This window comes from Pituophis catenifer, unplaced genomic scaffold, assembly GCF_029215685.1.
Source record: "Pituophis catenifer annectens isolate HBS135680 unplaced genomic scaffold, rPitCat1.0.hap2 SCAF_2, whole genome shotgun sequence".
NCBI classification, from domain to species: domain Eukaryota; kingdom Metazoa; phylum Chordata; class Lepidosauria; order Squamata; family Colubridae; genus Pituophis; species Pituophis catenifer.
Window position 1 is genome coordinate 234,235,891 of NW_027256882.1, and position 21,548 is coordinate 234,257,438.

General features: G+C 36.2%; 1 protein-coding gene across 1 annotated transcript in view; it reads right to left on the minus strand.

Moving 5' to 3' along the window:
* Positions 1-1,854: 1,854 nt before the first annotated feature.
* The window catches only part of FANCC (FA complementation group C), a 46,236-nt gene continuing 26,542 nt past the window's right edge, over positions 1,855-21,548 (minus strand). Inside the window, exons 9-16 of the mRNA XM_070935637.1 lie at positions 19,869-20,025; positions 12,300-12,352; positions 9,212-9,311; positions 7,394-7,469; positions 7,176-7,257; positions 6,102-6,273; positions 2,638-2,838; positions 1,855-1,998 (exon numbers count right to left, since the gene is read on the minus strand). Coding sequence (XP_070791738.1) covers positions 1,855-1,998; positions 2,638-2,838; positions 6,102-6,273; positions 7,176-7,257; positions 7,394-7,469; positions 9,212-9,311; positions 12,300-12,352; positions 19,869-20,025 — 985 coding nt within the window. The remainder of the gene's footprint in view (positions 1,999-2,637; positions 2,839-6,101; positions 6,274-7,175; positions 7,258-7,393; positions 7,470-9,211; positions 9,312-12,299; positions 12,353-19,868; positions 20,026-21,548) is intronic.

Here is a 21,548-nt window from a genome sequence, read left to right on the forward strand (position 1 = left end):
TTAAAAAAGGGGGGAGGAACGTCAATTTTTCAAGCATTAGGCAGCTTGATAGTAAACAGCACATATGTGGTTTTGAATTAGGAGTTCCTGAGGTACCTCCTAACAGGCTGTTTTTCTAACTTCCTTTAAACTGGCAATCCAAAAATGCACCTTGAGTTCATTAGTGATCTAAGAAAGCTCCACAAGTATTGTTGCAAGAAATAGTATTTTCTAAAATGGAAGTAAAAAAAAGCCTGTTACAATCAGTACTTTGAAATGAATGATCTCCTCTAGGCGATGATGTTGGAAAACACTCCAAGTGGTCCTTGATTTACAACCACATTTGGGATTGGAACTTTGGCTGCTACGCATTGTTAAGTGAATCATGTCCAATTATACAAACTTTTTGTGTCACGGTTGTAAAACGAATCACAAATCTGGTTTCCCCTATTGACTTTGTCTGAAGCCAGCTGGGAAAGTTGCAAATGGCAATCATGTGATCCTGTGGTAAATATATGCTGGTTGCCAAGCACTTGAATGTTAATCACGTGAGCGTGGGGATAGTGCCACAATCATAAGGGCAAGGACCATTCCTAAGCCTCTTTCTCCAGCGCCATTATAATTTTGAAGGATTGCAAGTTGAAGGATTAACTGTGGAATGATGTCCTTCATGCAATTCTACAAGGGTCACATTATTTATTTCCAGGAGTGGGAGGACCAGATCCTAATTTGGCAAAGATGTTACATAGTCTAAGGGGCAGAGAAATCCCTGTATTGCATACAGTAGTGTGAGAAACTAATTTTTTCTAGGTTTAAAAGGCTAGTTGGCAGAATCGAAAACATTGAGGCTTTATATAAATTAAGAGATCCAGAATATCATACTTCAGACACCAGTTACATAGTGCAGGGGGCAGAATGGCCAGATTTATATATACAGCTCAGCAATCAAATCCTGATGTAGCTCATGTTAATCATTTACTGTATTGTATCTAATGTTTGTGAATACACTTTTTCTCCTGCTTGTTTTTGGAACTCATCCCATCCCTCAAAAAACGTGTTGGCATAAGAACTCCATTATTCCTATGTGGGAGGAGATTTAAGTTAGAAGCCTTAAAGGAAACTTCTGAAAATTCAAATGCAGTTTCCAGGAGGTATGTTCTTCTTGTGCATTATAAAAAATGAGAGAGGTTTCCAAATAAGTCTTCTATTTATTGAGATTGAGATGAGAGTCTTAAGTTGCAAATTGGGAGACATTATGACTTTTTATCCTTGTATGTACAAACTTTTAATAGCTTGTTAGACAGTTCTGCTACGAAAGGAGGATTTTTTTAAAAAATAATAATTTTAAAATTGCACAAATCTTTCCTTGGCAGTGTTCAGAGTCTGCAGCTCAGGAAAGGTCTGTGGTCCATGTAGCCCCAGGAAAGGAAAATACATTTGCTGACTAATGCCACTTTAACAAAATATGATATTTGCTTCCTGTTGAAGAAAAACAAGTTAGAAGAAACACAAGTAGGTGTTTGGTGACTGATCTAATGGAAACATTTAGTTCAAAAAGACTCACTAATAAACTTGTTTGTAATGAGGCTGAGATGCCACTAAGTGGTATAGCAGAAATAAGCTGTTTGATCAAACTTGTAAATGATGGCCTCAATAAACATGCCACTTTTTAAACATTTTCTCATAAAGACAAAACAGCTTTACAATGCACTTTTGAGTAACTTTGAAGATACTTCTGCAAATGCAAAAAAAAATATGTGAACGTCATAATACATAGATTACAAATAACAGACTTGTCTCCCAGACTCTTTCAGAAAATGCCCATTGGAAAACGGGTACTTTCTTATCTTTTTATTCCATAATTCTGAATTAGTACTAAGCACCACATCGGAATTCCTGGAGCAGATCATTTGCTAGCTTTACAGAGCACTGATATTTCACTCCAAGTTGGCTAGCTGTATTTGAGATATGGATAAGAAGTCCAGTTACTTGTGGGATTTCATCACTTTCAGCTAGAATCTGAAAGAAGTTGAAGGGGGGGGGGGAGAGGGATTAAAATTAAATTTTAAAAAACTAAAATTAAAAATTAAAATATTACCTCCTGGCTTAGGCAAACATTTTCCTGCTCTCTAGAATGCTAAGTTCTAAGTTCTAGGTCCTGCTCTCTAGTTCACAGATATTCACAGACCAAAAGAGAAAGCATTTTTTTTTAAAAAGCTCATTCATTCAAAAAGGGACTCAAAACGGGGAAAGGGTATTAATGATTTCTCAAGCAGAAGAGTTCGTTCCTGACTAGTTTCTGCTCTGCCCAGTGAGGAGGGAACCAAAATAACTCCACAAAGAGGATATTCTGCTAAATATTTTCAAGAGCTGAACGTGCATAAGCACAGGACTTTATTAAATTAAATCCAATGAAGGTTGGACAAAACCCCCATATGACTGTTGTCCCTTTAGTCAAAACCAGTTGTTTCAAATCGCTAGATTAGACTGCAATTCCCATTTCTACTATCTTGTAATCTATCTACTTACTATCTACTATTGAGGGATGGGAGGTATAGCCAATAAGTACCATGTAAAAAAATTGAGACATATAAATGACTTAATTTTTTTCAATACGGGAATTGTAATATTTTGCTATTGGGGGGGAAAAAAACTTACGTATTCAATCAATTCTCTGGCTATGGTGTGTCCATTAGGAGTAAATAGCACAAAGCTGATCATCAGATGCGTAACAATATGTTTAGTTGCAGAATGATTTACACTGGTTTTGCTGCTGAATAAAGTTTGTAGGTCTGCAACAGAAATGGTTGGCATCCTTGACAGGCTTGTCAGATAGTCACACACAGTTCTAGCTTCTACCTGTTGACAATAATTGGAAGGAATAAAGTCATATTCATTTCATGAAATTTGCAGAAAAGTACAGACTGGATTCCTAGGCTGATAACAGGGGAAGTAATGGAGCGGGGAAGGAAAGGAGACCGTGGGCCAGAAGAGGAAAGACACAAAAGATTTTTTTTAAATTGTCTCTTTAGCCTTGAAAAACTAAAGCACTGCAGGCCGTGATCCAGAATTTGACCTTTTGGGGGATTGAGGGGGAGGGTTAATAAAAGGAAGTGGCAAAATCCACAGAGCAGAATGAAGGTAGATTGTTACATTGTGGGAAAAAGAACAGACGGTTCTTTGATGGCCCACCACAATACTACAACTACAAATCAATTAAACTCCATGCAATCTGACCTCTTCTGATAAAAAATTCTGACAGGAATTCAAGCGTTTGGCTTCCTCTTAGTATTGTGGTCAAAAAGTTTCCCTCCCCACCTTTTTACCCATTCAAGCAGCCAGAAGAAACAGTTTCTGGAGCCAAAATGGAAGCAAAATGTGATGGTCTGTGCATTAAAGGAAATTATTGGCCAGATATAACTTAAAATATTTACTACATAAAAGCCATGTCAGGGATAGAAAAGAAATAAAAAGCAATATGCAAATCTCCTGCCTGCCGGCCTTTATTTTAAGCAAGTGATTTCTTTATTCACTGTATTTACATATATAATATATATATTATCCTGTTTAATTGTCTTTATCTCAAAGTTATTTTTAAACACACAATCCACTCCTTTTCTATTGTCAATCACTACATAGTTTTGCATGAAATGTGCCCAAAGTCAAATATTTACACATATAACATATTTATCCTTGCCACCATCTAATACAGATTCTTGGTGACTCATAACATAAAAGCACAATAATAACATTTGTTAAATAAAAATGACAATCAAAATAGGCAACCCCAAACTCCAAAAGGCAGCTGGTGTGAGCCCTTAACCAACCTACAAGACCCAGCTTGGTGTAGTGGTTAAGGAACCAGGCTAGAAGCCAGGGGATATGTGTTCTAGTCCTGTCTTAGATATGCAGGCCAGCTCGGCAACCTAGAGATTATAGTGGCTAAAATCTACACTGCCGCCCTCTGCTTTTTTGTGACTTACTTTTCTCAAGAAATAAGATTATTCAATGGTAGCCAGAGCAAGGAAGTAGCCAGCATTGGTTTCTTGAACTTCTGAAGAATGTAACAGAAACCACCTAGATTCATGGCTAGATCCACTTCAGAATTTGCATTAGTGGGCAAAATACATTTAGTTCTGGCAGCAAGACCAAGGCCATGGATCAGCCTTCTTGAATATCTGATTCTTTCCAATCAACTAGCCTTCTTAAACAGGATAGAATACAACCATGTTGCTCAGAAATAATCATGGTTAACTTAATTATAATACCAATTATTCATAGCACCAATGTTTTTAGAAACCTAGAAGAGAAAGGCTTAAATACACACATAAGTTTCAGTTCCCTGATAACGCTGGCCCACATTCTCCAAATGGGGTAAGAGAGACCAACATTAATAGACAGGATAAAAATTAACAATGATATTGAAGATGGAATATATATTCTTTATTTTCTCTATAAAATGCTATGTAGAAAACACCAAGAAGCAACTATAATAAGCAAGCAGGCAGATCATAAAAACCAGTTACAATTTATCTCGTTTCTTTCAAAGATAAATTTTCTGAGTAAATTTTCTGAAACTTACTTCTGTTAGACATTTAAAAAGAATTGTTGTGGTCTTACATTAAGTAACAAAGTAGCCTTGCTATAAACCATATTATCTGAAATGCTTGATATAAAGTACTCAGATAATGTAAGTATATACAGATTTAACTTTTAGCTCAGGATAATTTCCATATCCAGTAATTTACACAGAAATTCATTTCTAAATTTAATCTTCTATAAAGTTTCTCATGTTTCATGACAGTTTCATTCTGTTAGTCTGCTCAAGGATTAAATATATTCCTTTTCTTTGTGGAAATCGCTGCAGACATATTTTTTTTTGGTAAACCCTTTTATCCTTAATTTCTTAGGCATCTGTGTTGCAACTATAGAAAAAGAAATGTGAGATGGAAACTATTTACTGTAAAATGTTAAGTTAGGATATGAGCAGTTACAGAAATTAAAGGTGCAAACGGAACCCTGACAATAATTTAATGAAAGGGGACTTGGGAAGTAAAGGAAGTGCCAAGTAACATTAAGAGAAGTCACAAATATTTTGTGGTGCTAATTGTTGTGCTATTTTCCACCAGTGAAAGACCACCTTAGATTCTGTTATTACTCTCTTTCGCAATTATATATTTAATACTATATTTCAATAAAGCTGTTCCCATCCAAGGAGACTTTTCTATGCATATTCTAATGTATATTAAGCATAGATGGCATAGAAGGGCAATCAAAACATAAATATTAATAACTGTTGTGTAAGCTATCCTTGAGAAAAGCACTGGAATGTTCAATTGTCATCACTACATAGATCACCTATGATCTTGCTATGCTTATAGCAATTTAACTGACTTAATTGTTCTCTGGCCTTGAGCCAATGGACCACCCAATTATCAGCTCTCTGAGAAATGTGAAAGAGATAAAACTAATGAGAATGCTTTAATAAGAATTTAGTAGAGAAAAAGAAAGAGAAATACTCTGCTTTAGACCAGTGTTTCAGTTGTATAGTAGAATGCTGGAAAAAATAGTTCTTGAGTTACATCTAGTAACTGAACAAATGTTCAGTGACAGGTCAACGTTATGATGGTGCTGAAAAAAAAACTGGTCCTCAAAGTTCTGGCCATTGTAGCCCCCCTGTGATCATATGATCAAAATGTTAGCCAACCGGCATTTACAGTGCCCTCTCCCATCGCTGCCCCCAGCAGATCTTTATCATCTTCTTCACCTCCTCTCCTCTGCTGGGCTTGCCAATTCTGGGTGACCTTAAGAACTATGGTGCAGGGCCTCTGTCAATCATGCTGTGCACTGTACCCCCATCTCCTCCTCCAGATAACTTGCTGGGCAAGTTTAACTGAGTAACCACCAGGAATCACTACCAGGATTTTGTTAGGCCATCTCATTCTCATTTATCCACTCCTTTAAGCCACTCTTACTTTTCATTCCTGAAGACTGTTCTAGCCTTTAAAAGAAAGCTGATGAAGGATGCTTTAGCAATGATTTCTGAGCTGTTTTTCAAGCATTGTCACAAAAATACCTGCTTTGTTTTTCAAAACATTATTACCATAGCTAGAACTGCTTACCACTATTTGAGTTCTCTGCCAATTCATGTTGTTTGGACTATAGTAAAATACCAAAAGCCACAACAAGTTAGAAGACTCTGCTTGTGACAACAGCAACTGCTTTGCTGCAAGATCAGCCCATTCTCCAAAGTGAACCAACAAAAACCAGCTGTTGAAGAGTTCGTCCAAAGACCTGGAATAACATCAAAATATGTATTAGCCTCTCTATTTACAGTACAGTGGTACCTTGGTAAAAGGTAAAGGTAAAGGTTCCCTTTGCACATATGTGCTAGTTGTTCCCGACTCTAGGGAGTGGTGCTCATCTCTGTTTCAAAGCCGAAGAGCCAGCGCTGTCCGAAGACGTCTCTGTGGTCATGTGGCCGGCATGAGTAAACGGCAAAGGCGCATGGAACGCTGTTACCTTCCCACCAAAGAGGGTCCCTATTTTTCTACTTGTATTTTTTTACATGCTTTTGAACTGCTAGGTTGGCAGAAGCTGGGACAAGTAACTGGAGCTCACCCCATTACACGGCACTAGGGATTCGAACCGCTGAACTGCCAACCTTTCAATCGACAAGCTCAGCATCTTAGCCACTGAGCCACTGCGTCCCTTCAGTACCTTGGTATTCATCGTTAATTAGTTCCAGGAGCTGCGATGAATACCAAAAACAATGAGTACCAAACATTTTTTCCCCATAAGGAATAATGTAGTGAGTCATAAGAGAGCTGACACCGATAAATTCTAGCTAGTGTGCTGAGTTCCAAACAAACTATGAGTACTGTAACAAAATTTTTGTGTCAAAATGGGCTGAGTATCAAATTCGATGACTTTCAAAGCAGATGAGTACCAAGGTACCAATGTATTTTAATATGACTTAAGTTCTCAGAAGGCTCTAAACTGAAAGTATTAAGACTAGCAAAGTTTTTTATTTGAAGATCAATGGGAATAGTAATATGCAATAGAGCTAATTTTACACTAATGAAAATAATGCATTGAAAATAATAGTTTGGTTCCCATACATGGTAGCAAATTACAAAAAAGATCGCTCACAAGCTAAGACAATCTTTAAAAAAGAAGGTAACCCTGTTGCTTACTCAGAGCCCTTGGCCTCTACTGTCGTTTTGAGAATTTCAGCAAGGTGGTCTAAATGCTGATATACACTATTACCGGGAAAATCTAAAAAGAAACATGAACACCAGTATTAGGCATATTTTGATGGAAATATGGAAGAGAAATATAAGCACAACAAAATTGTTTGCTTACTCAGCTCATATTAACTCAGTATTAATGAAAAAAATGGAAGTGAGCTTACCTGAAGGAAGTTTAAGGAGAGTCATCACAAGTGAGTGTGGATTATGAGGAAAATAGGCCTTCAGTGGAAATTTATGCTGAAATGAAATTATTTTTTTTTAAAAAATTCTAGTTATCTTATGGATCTAAACCAATTTATGACAATTTTTAAAATTTGCCATAAGAGAAGATATGCATCTAAAGCACAAAAACTGCTTTCTGTACTTAAGGAAACCAACATTCCTGCATTAAGATTATTGCAATGCCATGTATATACTACAACTCCGCAATGAACTTTCAATTACATTTTGAAATTCTGACCATTGCAGTACCCCTGTGATCATGTGATTAAAATGCTGGCCAACCTGCATTTACGATGCTCTCTTACAATATGAATACTCAACATGTCATGAACATTTTGGGTGACACATCCGTGCTCACAAACACCTGATAACAACTATTCTCAAAAGCATGCCTGATTTCATGTGATTTTTGGAGGCCATGTGAGAATGGGTTATGCTATTGTGCAGCGTACAGAGCCTCAAAAAATCATAAGAAAATGAGGACTGCTTTTACATGCTTTTCTGAGGCTACAGAGGCCTTGGAAGAGCATTCCCAGAAGCCGTTTTAAGAATGAAGTCCTAAAATAGGGGCTGTCAACAGAAAGAGAACACCGCCTTGGACACGCATCATAGTTTTGCCATCACTAGGTCAGTCTGTTCATGACTAAAGCATAAATAAATAAAAATCCAGAAAGCATTCCTGTCTGCCTGCATACCATACCAATCCCAGATTTTTCCCTTAAATTGTAACAGTAAAAGTAAAAAAATGCGTAACTAAAATGCCAAAACATATTAAATTATTAATATTGAACATATTAAAAAAAGCTTAACAATGAAGCACATAAATAACAAAGTGATTAACACAATTGGCTTCTGGCTATTTAAAGGGTGTGGAATTAAGTTTAAATTCTCCACCCAGCCACCCCATTCATGCCAAGGCAGCAAAATTTGCTGCTGCCATATAAGCAAACTTAATGGGTGTGGCACCTATACATATTAACTTAGACAGCTGCAATTTTACTCCTAATTCATACCCTTTGGAACTCAGAAAAATATTTAATTACAATGCTAATTAGAATTAATTACTGCATCATTTGCAAGATGAATAACCACTGATCAATAGTACTCGCTCACAACATAGAAAAAAACCACTGGAGCATCTATTAAAAGAAATTTTTGAGCAGAGGAAATCTTGAAGTATTTGTGTGGCCCAAACTTAAATTTTCACAGCTACTTTAACTGACTAAAGCAAAAAAGGAGAAATTCCCAATTATAGAGAGTAATACAAACCAAAGGACAGTTTTATGTCAAATGAGTTGTTATAAATCAATGAGGTGATTTAATTGTTCATTATGTAAATCCAAGGAACAAAAAGGTCATCTGAATGCAAAAACATTTAACATCTTACTTCATATTAAAACAGATAGCTGTGTTTTATCCTAGATAATGGATCAGTAAGATTCTCTAATCTATAAGTTATAAAGATGCATCTAAAGTTTCCACACCATGCTCAATGACATCTGCACTGAAATATGTAGTGAATGTTGATGTTACCTAAGTAACATGTAGATTGAGAGATATTTATTGGCTTTGTGTCTAATTTAAATTTGATATCATTTAAAATTCTGAAATGGATGTTACCAACCACTTACTGCAGTCTAAAGGTATTATTTGGGTTGTTATACTTGTCCACCAATTTGAACTTCAAAATGATTCTCTTGCCCTAAATTTTGAAGCATTTCATTTTTAAAAAATAATGAAAAAGCAACTTGACTAACCTGCTTATTATTCTCATGGTAAGCTTGAACAAAGCACTGTGTAAACACCTGCATTACAGTCATTATTTCTTGAGCTCCATCAGTTTCCAGCAGTGCATTCCTGAACAGTGAAAAGTTTAATTACGACAGGTCAGATTATGAGTGTGCCAATCACAGTTGTTAATTGAAAGAAGGAGGCAAAAAAATACCCAAACAAGAACATTCTTCCCATGCCTCAACCTTTGGGCTTAACTCATCTAGCTTTTAGACCGCTTGGGAAGTGAAGAAAACCCCAACTTCGCTTTGCTTGCCCTTGAATATTAAATATTAAAACCCTATCTATTACTGCTGTTAGAAGAAATCCTTCTGATGATGTTGGAACATTGGTTTTCAACTGCAAACTATATGATCTACTATATCTGCTATGATAGAAGTACACAGTTAAGTTTCTTAGTTACAAAATCTCACACTAGAGTATGTCTGTAAAATTAAACAAATGGTGAAAATGGCAATAGAAAACATTCCTGTCCATTCCGTTACAATATTCTTTCATTTCCCTTAATCTCTGATATTTTAGATATACTGCTGACTTTGGAAGCTGGAAGTGTAATTAATTTAATGAGTCAATAAGTATGTTTTTGATGTGCAGCTCCACAAATCCCCATCAGCAATTTCATATAGAAACGATGAAAGTCTTGGATAAACTCTGTTTACCAGTCTCACTAATTTACCAGTCTTTCCAATTCTGTAACTATGACTGCTTGGGAAAGGAAAAGGAGTGGTTCTAGTGGAAGTTAACCATTAAGTAAATATAACAGAGGGAGGGGGGGAAGAATAGAAATTTTCATGTTTTCTAAACAAGAGTTGCAATTTCTAATGCTCAATTCCCAAACATGGCTGTTATCAACATTCTATATAGTATACTTTTTATTCAGAATGTGATCTGCTTCTAATCCACTCATTCAGGGTTTAAGAGTCTAATGATCAATAAGAGGTGCCTTAACCATTTAAAATAAATTAATTGCAACAGAAGAGCATTCCATCAAAATAATCTAGGGAATGGGATTATGCAAGTCTCTGCTAATAAATCAGCTCTCTTTAGCTGTATACCTTATCTAATTTCCATAGAAAGATAAATAACTAAAAGCAATTTTTCTTTGCACTACAGAATTAGCCATTTGCTTCAGATACTTATTATTTTAATTATAAGTAATATAAATTCACCTTTGCATACAATTTGGTTCCCACTAAAATCAGAAAGACATCAATGCAATTTTCTCTGAAATATTGTGAAATTGTCTGTCACTCCCTTTTTGGGGGATTATTTTTAAAATAATCCAGTCTAATCTTTGACTCTTAGTTTTCCATCTAAGTCCTATTAGGTCAGATCCTGCTTGTTTTCCAAATGAAATAAAACTACCCTGGTGCAATTAAATCGTTTACATTGTATTTTTATGTAAGTAATAGCAGAATATAAGATTAAGTCCAGGGGTGAAATGCTACTGGTTCAGAAGAACTGGTAGCGGACATGTGGCATGGTTTGCCAAATTGGTAGCGACTGCTGGTTGGCCACACCTCCGAACCGGTCCCCCAGTCACCTCTCGCTTACCCCACCCCGCTTCTGCAAATGCAAAGCCCCCATGCAGGGCAATCAAAATAGGGGAGCGGGATGCTGCAGAAAAGGCTGCCTTGCATCCGTGTCAGCTCCATGGGGCTTGGGGCTCCAAAGCAACTCACTGGATTCCCAGCCAGCCACCTGCCTGCCGGCACCACTCTGGGAATTCGACCTGCAGAGTCCGGGGCTCTGGGAGAAGGATGCTCAGCCGTGGCGCCGCTTCCCAGCAGCGAAGAAGCAGAGTGAGAAGGGCGGAAACCGGCGGTGGTCGGCGAGGCAACAGCCCCGGGTGCGGGGAGAGGGCATGTGCAGCAGCCCTGGGATGTCCATGGCCTGCCTGATCTTCCGGAGTACCGCCTCCGCTTTCTTCCTTCTCCCGCCACAAAATGAAAGCGAACGGCAGCAGGGTTGCTTCGGGCAGGCAGACGTCTGTAGCCAGGAGGGGAGGAAGGGTGGGGAAAGTGGCGGTGGCGGCCCTTTCCATGCGCAGTGCAGAGGCGGCAGGCAAGGGAGCGCCAAGATGAAGGGCTACCTGCTCTGGCCTGCCTGGGTAAGCGCCGCTGCCCAGGCCGAAGGGAAAGCTCCGTGGGCTCTGCAGTGGTGCAGCCGGGCCTGGCCCTCTCCCCGCATGGGGGCTGCTGCCTCGCCGGCCGCTTCCATCCCTCTCATTCTGCTTTGCCGCTGGGAAGCGCCGCTGTGGCTAAGCTTCCTTCCCCCGGAGCACCAGACTCTGCGGGCCAAGTTCCTGGAGTGGCGCTGGCAGGCAGGGTGGGAATCCAGTGGGCTTCTTCGGAGCCCCAAGCCCCATGGAGCCAGCACGGGAGGCAGGGGGGAAGGTGTACTTTTCTGCAGCATCCCCCTCCCCTCTTTGGATCGCTCTGCAGGGGGGGGGCTCTGCCTTTGCAGAAATGGGCGGGAGGTTTGTACAGAGGATTGGTGGGGGGAATGTGCGGCCCTCCGGGATGGAGAGCGGGGTAAGAGAAGGCTCCGAGTTTTGCTTGGGCACTCAAGCCAGATGGCGGAGGTAAACTCAAAGCATTGGGGCCTTCAGAAGGGCAGAATGTGCTTCAGAATGTGCAGCTGCTGGCTCTAACAGTGAGTGACGTCAAGTTGGCCACCCGGTCACATGACATCCCCCCCGCACACCCACCAAGTCACGCCCATAGAACCGGTAGCAAAAATGTTTAGATTTCACCACTGATTAAGTCAATGCCAAAATCTATGTTATAAAAGAATATGAAGCAGTTTTGTGAGAAAGAACCATTGCAAAAATTCATCAAAAAGGTTGAGGCCATCATGTAGAAAGTAACAGCTTCAGGTTAAGATATATTAAAGATATCTATATCTATATGACTATACATACACACAAATATACAAATCTTGACATGTAATAATTCACTCTATTAAATATGTATCCATCATATTCAAACAATTGTATATGATCTAATCATTTTAAATAGTTCTTCCTCCCACTTAAATTACATGCAAACTTACTTGAAAATTTCATCAATAGTTCTGAAGACAGCTGGATGACATGCAGCTCGATGCTGCAAAAAAAAAAATTGAGCAATTTAGAATCTTGTAGGAAAAAAAAAGTAATGTTTTCAACAATGAGAAGAAAAATGAATTGTCATCAGGTTAGTTTAGCGTTATTGCCAAAAAGTATTTTTCTCCCAAATAGTGACTTTAAATGGCAAATGAAGCTGGCAGTAATAATAATCAAATATAATATTTTATTAAGTACATATATAAAAAATGAGTAATGTGTTTATCATGTGTTCAAAATGTTTATTTTATTATGAACTATGCTCCAATTAAATAAGACATTCAAGGATGTTAGTGTTTTGTGTTCCACTAGAGCAGAATTCAATGACAAGTTCATAGAAAAAAGTGAGAAATTGGAACAAACCATTTCCTCCTTTTTTAAAAAAAAAAATGTTAGGGCTATAAGCCTAAATAGGACAGTAATCCATGCAGAGACCTGCCATCCAAGCTACAGAACAAATATTGAGAGGGAGAGGTGGGTGCCTGTCTATCACTTGCCATAATAAAACAATTATTTACGACAAGGGAACTATGATTTTTTTAAAAGAAAAATTATCTACACATAATTCTTGGCTTACAAAGGAAATTGAGACAGAATTTCTAAGTGGTGTGGTTCTAAAGCACGATGTCATGTAACTGTTGTTTAGTGGTAACAGTTCAGGCAGTCCCAGGTGCCATTGTTAAGCAAGAGTATAATGTTAATGGATATACAAAGAAAGTAGTTTTGCTCAGGTATTTTTCTAAAAAAGTAGATAAAATGGATGAAAGTTAATCATGATGTGGTGTTAAAATCCCTAATCATCATGTTCAGCAACAATGCCCAAAGAAAGTTTCTAAGTGCATTCAAATAAATTTATGGAAAAGTACCTTTTGAACTTCTTTGTTTAAAGGATTTAAAGGGTTGAGAGGATATATATGGAGACATGGGATGCAGAGACTGCACACATGAGCTGCTCTATTCTGTTCAGCTAGAGACTAAACAAGATTTTGCAAAGTTGAATTTAAGATAAGCCCCTCACACATATGTGTTAGTTGTTCCCGACTCTAGGGGGCGGTGCTCATCTCCTTTTTAAAGCTGAAGAGCCAGCGCTGTCCAAAGATGTCTCCGTGGTCATGTGGCCAGTATGACTAAATGCCGAAGGTGTACGGAATGCTGTTATCTTCCCACCAAAGATGGTCCCTATTTTTCTACTTGCATTTTTTACATGCTTTCAAACTGCTAGGTTGGCAGAAGCTGGGACAAGTAACGGGAGCTCACCCTGTTATGCGGCACTAGGGATTTGAACCGCTGACCTTTTGATCAATAAGCTGTGTCTTAGCCACTGAGCCACTCATCCCTATTGCCTTGTTAAGGAAGGCTAAACAAAATTAGCAAGTGGTCTAAGATCACTTTTTGAGGAGCAAACTTCATTTATTCTGCCCCAGCAATTTCCATTTTCTATTTTTTTAGGAGAGACTAGTTTTAAATGGAGATAATGAAACCAATATCACTGTTTTCTAAAACATTATTAGTTCCTCCTATTTGATGAGTACCTGATCCCAGGTTTTCTTATCTTAATTACAGCATTTTATCTACTACAAAAATGGGATTCCTGCTTTAAATTTTTTTGTACTCTGAATTACTTTTTAGGATGGGAATGCCATATTTACATGGATGAGATTCCATTGCTCCATATCATTTTCTTCCTTTCTTGACAGCATTACCAATTATCTAACTGCTATCTTGTGTCTCACAGCACAATCTAAGGCTGAATACAGCCAAACTAAATTTATCACATATCCTGTCAAATCTTTTTCTAGTATTCACATTACAAGAATTTTTTTACGATTTCCTCACTTAATAACATTGAATTGACTTTCATTGGTTTTATTATGTTATAATTATTTTTGAAGAAAATGTTTGTTATTATTTTTACTTCAGTATAAAAAAAAATCCCTTTTGAAGTTGTGGAAACTGTAAATAAGTTAAAACTAAAAGTGGGAAAGCATGAAGACCCAGAATAAAGGGAGATAGAAACCCCAACTTTGCAAGTAAAATCCTGATTTGTCTGCTTCCTTATAATTTTATTATCCCTATTTTTCTCCTAAAATAGAGCGCACCGAAATTCCTCCCTTTCTGGCAAAGCACTTCACTTCCTTTCAAGTGAAAGGGAAAGGATAAAACGTGCAGAATAGAGTAATTTATTCCTTCATCTATACAAGAAGAGGATGATTTTCTCTTTTTACACAAAGGAGAATAGATTTAACTTAATTATGGCTGCCAAATGTCAACATGAAGATAGTGATATTTACAACATACAATTCACCTGCTGGGTGCTGCTAATATTTAGTTTCTTGTAAGGATTTTATTAAAAACAATTCTTCTAAAATATTAGTTTTAAGATAATGTTTTAGATGTAGGATAAAAACTTTTCATGTTTCTCTAGAAAATACTTCCAGCATGAATAATAGATAAAACTATAGGTTTCCTGGATATATTTATCACATTGTAATGCATTCAATACACAGAAGAACATCCTTATTCTAAAAAAAATTGGTTCATTTTTTCTTAAATGCCACCATCATAATGGAAGGATTAGATGACCCCTTTTTCTATATCTTTAATTTTCTGCCATACTATTTTATTTCTCATATTAAACTTGTGCCACCTAGTGTTCATAGGAATTCACAACTATTTTTCTCATATTTGTTTGTACAACTTTTCTCATATTTGTATGTACATTTCAAATTTTTTATCATTTCAAAGAGGATAGATGGATATATTTAGTCAAAAAAGTATTCATTCTACACAAATTGCTCTGTTATACATATATGTAAAAAGGAGAAGGCAGATGATTTGATTTTCAGATCATCAAGGATAAGTATTTTTAAAATAGAATATACAATTTTATTTACCACAGTCTTCAAGGCTTTCCTAACAGTGCTAATTGTCCTCCTTTTTAATGTTTTGTTGCAAAAAGAGTAGTTTTCTTAAAAAAATAAAAGAATGCTGGAATTCAACACAATGAGTAAAATAACCCAAGTAATTGCAGCACAAAAAGAAATGACAATTCAAATCCTGTTTAGATACGAAGGTCACTGGACATTTTAAAATACATTACTGTTTCTGGAAACAAACTTAATTGTTCCTGTGTAATTAAAACATTGTTCTGAGTGTCTGAGCAAAACCAAACTTAGTAATTTAATAATTATATGGAAGCTGTCTCTGAATAATTTTACAATTAATGTGCTCTGCAAATATATGCTTTAGAATTTGAATCTAGCAATTCTATATGTGACTAACTGAAGTTTTCTCATGCAGTTTTGGCATTTTATAACATTCCTTTAAAAGAACTTAAGCCTTGCTGCCATTTAGGCTCTAACAAAAAAAGACTAAAGACTTTGGCTAAGAATATTATCCTGAATGTTTATAGGCTAAACTGAAAGCAGAAAATTGTTTTAGCAATATAGAATGAATTAGTGTACTATACTTCAAAAGCAGCCAAAATCTGACTGTATTTAAAGTGACTTAAGCCCGTTAAAATCTGAGAGGTTTTGTTTTATTTGTTTTTGACAGTCTCCAATCTTATTTGTATTCCACCAACTTTGGCTGATCTCAGAAGTTGAAGAGGGCTGGACTTCCTTTTATTTAGATACAGGATCACCTGGGAAAATCTGAGTTGCTAGCTAGAATGAGAAGTAAAAAATAATAGTGGGAAAATGGCAACTTTTTAATAATATCAAGACAATTGCAATGATGTAGTCACCAGGAGTCAACTAAAGAGCACCTTTACTTCTTATGTACTATACGTACAAGCAAATAGCCATGAGAAATGCTCATGATCATCTGGGATATAATTAGTTAGCAAATATACTGTAGGATTTTGTTCCCATCTCCAAATATCCTTTGTGAAGACATAACGGCATTACGTCCAATCAATTCTATTCCAGAAACATGAATTGGGAGGGAAAGAATGGCCAAATTTATTGACTAGCCAAAAGTGGCAAATGTTTCAGTAAATAACTCTGAACTTTGAATAGCATAACTATTGCCACTGAAGTAATTGTAGTACAAGTAACACTTGATTTACAAGTTCATTTAGTAAACATTCAAAAATGTTCAGCACTGAAAAAAGTGACTTATGATTGGATTTCAAACTTACATCCACTGGAGAATCCCCATGGTCACGTGATCAGAATTTGGCAACTGACTCATATTTATGACGTCCCAGGGTCTTGTGATCAACTTTTGCAACTTTTTGACAAGCAAAGTCAATGGAGAAACCAGATTCACTTAACAACTGTGTCACCAACTTAACTGCAGTGATTCATTTAACAACCGTGGCAAGAAAGGTCGTAAAATGGGGCAAAATTCACTTAACAATTGTCTCACTTAGCAACAGAAATTTTGGGCTTAATTGTGATTGTAAGTCGAGGATGACCTGTATCTACCTAATAAATATGCCTTTAAAATTCCAGGACCTTTTGGAAATATGGCAGCTCTAAAGGTTTTCTTCAACACTAAGGTGGAGAGTGGTAACTGTGAAAGAGATCTTGAGAGTCCTAATTGGCAATATTTAAATAAGAGCCAGCAGTGTACTACAGCTGCCAAAGAAAAGACAACACAGTCCTAGGCTACATTAACAGAGAGATAGAATCAAGATCATGTGAAGTGTTAATACCACTTTATAATGCCTTGGAAAGACCACACCTGGAATACTGCATCCAGTTTTGGTTACCACAATATAGAAAAGATGTTGAGATTCTAGAAAGAGTGCAAAAAACAACACAGATGATTTGGGGCTGGAAGCTAAAACATATGAAGAACGGTTGCAGGAATTGGGTATGTCTGGTTTAATGAAAAGAAGGACCAGGGGTAACATGATAGCAGTGTTCCAATATCTCAGGGGCTTCCACAAAGAAGGGGTCAACCTATTCTGCAAAGCACTTGAAGACAGGACAAGAAGCAATGGATGGAAACCAATCAAGGAAGGAACCAAATTAGGACCAAAGAGAAATTTCCTGATAGTTTGAACAATGAATCAATGGAACAATTTGCCTCCAGAAGTTGTGGGTTTTTAAGAAGAAATTGGACAACCATTTGTCTGAAGTGGTATAGGGTTTCTGCTTGAGCAGGGAGTTGGACTAGAAGACTTCCAAAGTCCCTTCCAACTCTGTTATTCTATTTTGTTATTCTGGTACCAGGAAAGATTTCTTCCTAATCCTTTATTACAGCTACTGCTTCATCTCTAATTGACTAATCATTCACTAACTGATTCCCAATAATAATATTAGTAAATAATTACAAAGATGGTACAATTCATATTTGTCACAGGTTTTCTCTCAAGTTGCAATTTCTTAATCTAATTTTTCTCACCATTTTAGGGAACGGTATTTGGTGAACCCAGACTTTGCCCTTTTGTACTTAAAAGATAGAAATTAACTTGGAAATCAAGCTAAAAGCTAACTCAGTAGTTATTATCAGCATGTGCGGGCCTGAAAGTCAAATTCTTTATGTTATTGCAAAGTCAATCTAGCAGTACAAAACATGGCCTTTAGGTTTACCCAGCACAATCATAACAAAATAACTATGGGTTTAGAAGAAATTTTTTTTTTGAAGTCTCAATTCAGTTATAGGTGCGATGCTTATGAACAGGCATCTGTGTGACTGGCTCTGACACAGTCACAGCATCACATAAAATTGCATCCTTTCCCTGATTGTTGGCAATATGTTCACACAATGCAAAGTGAATAAACCACTGTTTTAGGTGTCCACTGTCATTCATTTGAAATATATAGTGTAACCAACTCCCCATAGGAAAATTAATATTTATAGGTTAGTTGTTCTATATCCAATATATGTGACACTTACAATTAGTTTTTGCAGTTTTGGTAACTAGAGAATTTTCATTGTAAGTTTCACTCTTTCCAAAAGGATGGAAACATAAGAGCAGCACACAGTATAAGCCAGAAGTTACTAGACTATCACACTTTAATTATGTTTAGAACCCTAATTTAAAAGTGTTGTGTATTATATTTCTTCCATAATAAAACCTTGCTATGTTTCACTACCAAGAATAGATTTGAAAAGTTGTTGCTTTGAAATACTATTTAATGTGGCATCTTGCAAAATGATAAGGAATAACATTTGCTATATCACTTGGGCAACTTAATGAAAATACATTCTAAAACATTTATATAGTATCAATTATTGGCTTAGTCATGTTTTCATATTAAATCATTTTAATTTCAATTATAAGCTTTGTTCTTTGTGTTTTTTTGTTTTATGTTATTTGTTAAAATGATGAAATACAAAAGGAAGGAAAACACATTAAATAGTGATCAAACAGTGAAAAGCAAATCCTAACTATGTGTTTAAATTATGTGTAATTTAAAAAGTTAAAAGTTATAAGCTTCCAGCTAATTAACAAGAATACATTACATGTACAAATATCTATATAAAATTATTTCAACTGTTATTTATCATTAAATCTGGACCATATAGCAACATATGTCATCTTCTCATTTTAGAATACAAAAACTTTTCAAAATCATTATTTACTATTCTGTCTTTCTGGACATGTTTACAATTTATCACATTCATACTGCTTTAGTTATACAATTTAATTTTATTTTAAAAGATGTCCTTCTCCCCTATAGACTGCCCTACCAGATATAAGAGATAAATCCTGACATTTAATATTTAGATATTTTTATAAGCATCATTCTTCAAATATGCATTTAGGACTAAGGCAGAATGGGAGAACTATCTGAGTTTAGGATAATCTAGTTGCTTTGATGTTATAAGGCTCTTTGTTTATAAAGCTATTTGCACTAAGAAGCACAAAGAATTATGCTCTTTCTCCCAAGGAAGTTTTATGATTGGCTTAGCACATATGGTACATTTTGAGCACTCAGGTAGAAGAGTGTTTGGCAATTTAACTGTTTATTATACTATTAGCAAGAATAATCTTGGTAAGAGAAAAACCATGATGGGAAAGAAGGGAGAGAGCAATTTCTTGAGAAAGTATAAGAGATTCCTTACTTTCAATCCACTACTCCCCTTTTCCTTTAATTGAATGAACTGGATTTTGGTGTCTGCCTCTGAAAATCTACTAAATTCCAGAATTAGCCAATCAGAGTTTGAGTTTTCCTTTCTCTGTTAAAGTTTATTCTAAGATTTACTTACCATATGACATTGGGTTCTTAAGAATTGAAATAAGATGCAATTGAGAATTGTAGCCTGACATCTTTACCAATAACAACTGCATCCCCAGATTAAAATTGCCACAATGTTCAATACATAGCTCACTGGAGTTTATGTAAATTGGTCAACAAAACTAAAGAGGAGATGCAAATTTCTGGATGGTTTGCACCTAAAGATAAGAGTTTGTGAATCTGTGAAATACTTCAGTGCCTTTTGAACATGAAGAAGTTGAAGTTATAATAATGGGGACAGCAACATTGACTTGAGAGGTGGTAGGTGCTCTAGAGCCCACATGTGTTGAGTTTTCAATACTTGCAGCAGACTATACTCACCAATAAAGAATCTTTTATCACACATGCCATCTCTTGCATTGACCTTGTTTGACTGGATATTAATTGTTCAATATTTTGTAGTATTGCCTTCTCCAGACTAGGAAGGTGACGAAGCCATAATTGCAGGACAGCAGTTTCAGATAATGAGATATTTTTCCTGTATTAAAAAAGGAGTCGAGATTTCTGTATATATTTCACTAACGTGTTTTGCAATTCTTGCCTTTCTTCCTATTTTTATCTCTGTGTCCAAAGAGAAATGTTTTCTAGTGTCCTTTGCTACAAGTGATATTTTTGAATTACATTCCAAATTGGGAGGAATGATATGGTGCTTTTGAATACAATTTATACAGCCACTGGACTTCACATCATCCTATTTTAAAATATCAATCTTTAAGAAAACAATGGCATAGTTTGCTTCTCAGCATTTCAAAACAAAGATGAAATACATACCAAAGAGCTAAGTAATTAATACAATGGAAACTTTGCTTGGTAAGAAAATCAAAGTATGGCCAGAAACAAGTCCTCTGCATTTTTTTCTTACTATGGAACAAAAGATGTTATCAATGGTCTGAAAGCTATCCATTCTTTCTCCACAGAATTAACATACTATTAAAACTTGAGTAACTACTGAAAACTCCTGGTTTTTTTTCTCCATGAACTTTCACTGATCATTAGCCAGCAAAGTCTCCTTTGTTTTCTGTTCCTCTATCATTACTATTAGGTACAGTTTATTTCTACATATTTAGGAATTTCCCCCAATTTAGCATGGTATCTCACTGGCTCAAGGTTGACTCGCTTTCCATCCTTCCGAGGTCGGTAAAATGAGTACCAAGATTATTGGGGGCAATATGCTGACTCTGTAAATCGCTTAGAGTGGACTGTAAAGCACTGTGAAGCGGTATATAAATCTAAGTGCTATTGCTATACGATCTACTGTGTGCATGCTACACTTTTGCAAAAGATACATACATACATATACATATCCTTTTCTTCTAGTACATCCCCCATTAACCAAAGAGATAAGCTGTGGAAGAGAAATAGCAGAAGGAACTAATCATTTTAGAGCAGTAGTAAATAATCAGGGAGTTCTCCAAATATATTTGATAATTACTTCCATTATCCCCAGGCAGTGGAGCCACTGATCATGGTGGCTGGTGATAATGCTACGTTTAGTTTAACATCCTGGAATATCCTAAATTGAAGACAACTTCCCTTAAAATATGAGTGTGCAAAACAATAACTCTATTTAACTCTGAACAAAATCTAAAATAAAATGTGAATTTGCTACTGTATTGTACTGTGATGTAGATTTCTACTCTTTCCTGGAAAAAGAAAATACATGCAGCATGTTATTATAAGTGGCCAAAAGGCACTTATCTCTACTGAATATATGGATAAGACTAATATTTTATGTAAGGCTAACATCTTTCAAAAGTATCATCTAAATCATCATTACAAAAAACATCACAGCAGTGGCAAACAAGTTATTTTACAAATAAAACACATTTTGTAAATTTCTCAATTTACAAAATGAAATCCATCTGTAGAAATAGATTTCCAACATTTGCATCAATTATGCAGAACACAGAAAAGCTCATCAAATGAGGGAATAATCAAATAATTTATGAAAAAACTAAGCAAAACCCATGTCTGAGAACTTGTCCTAAACTATTAATAGAT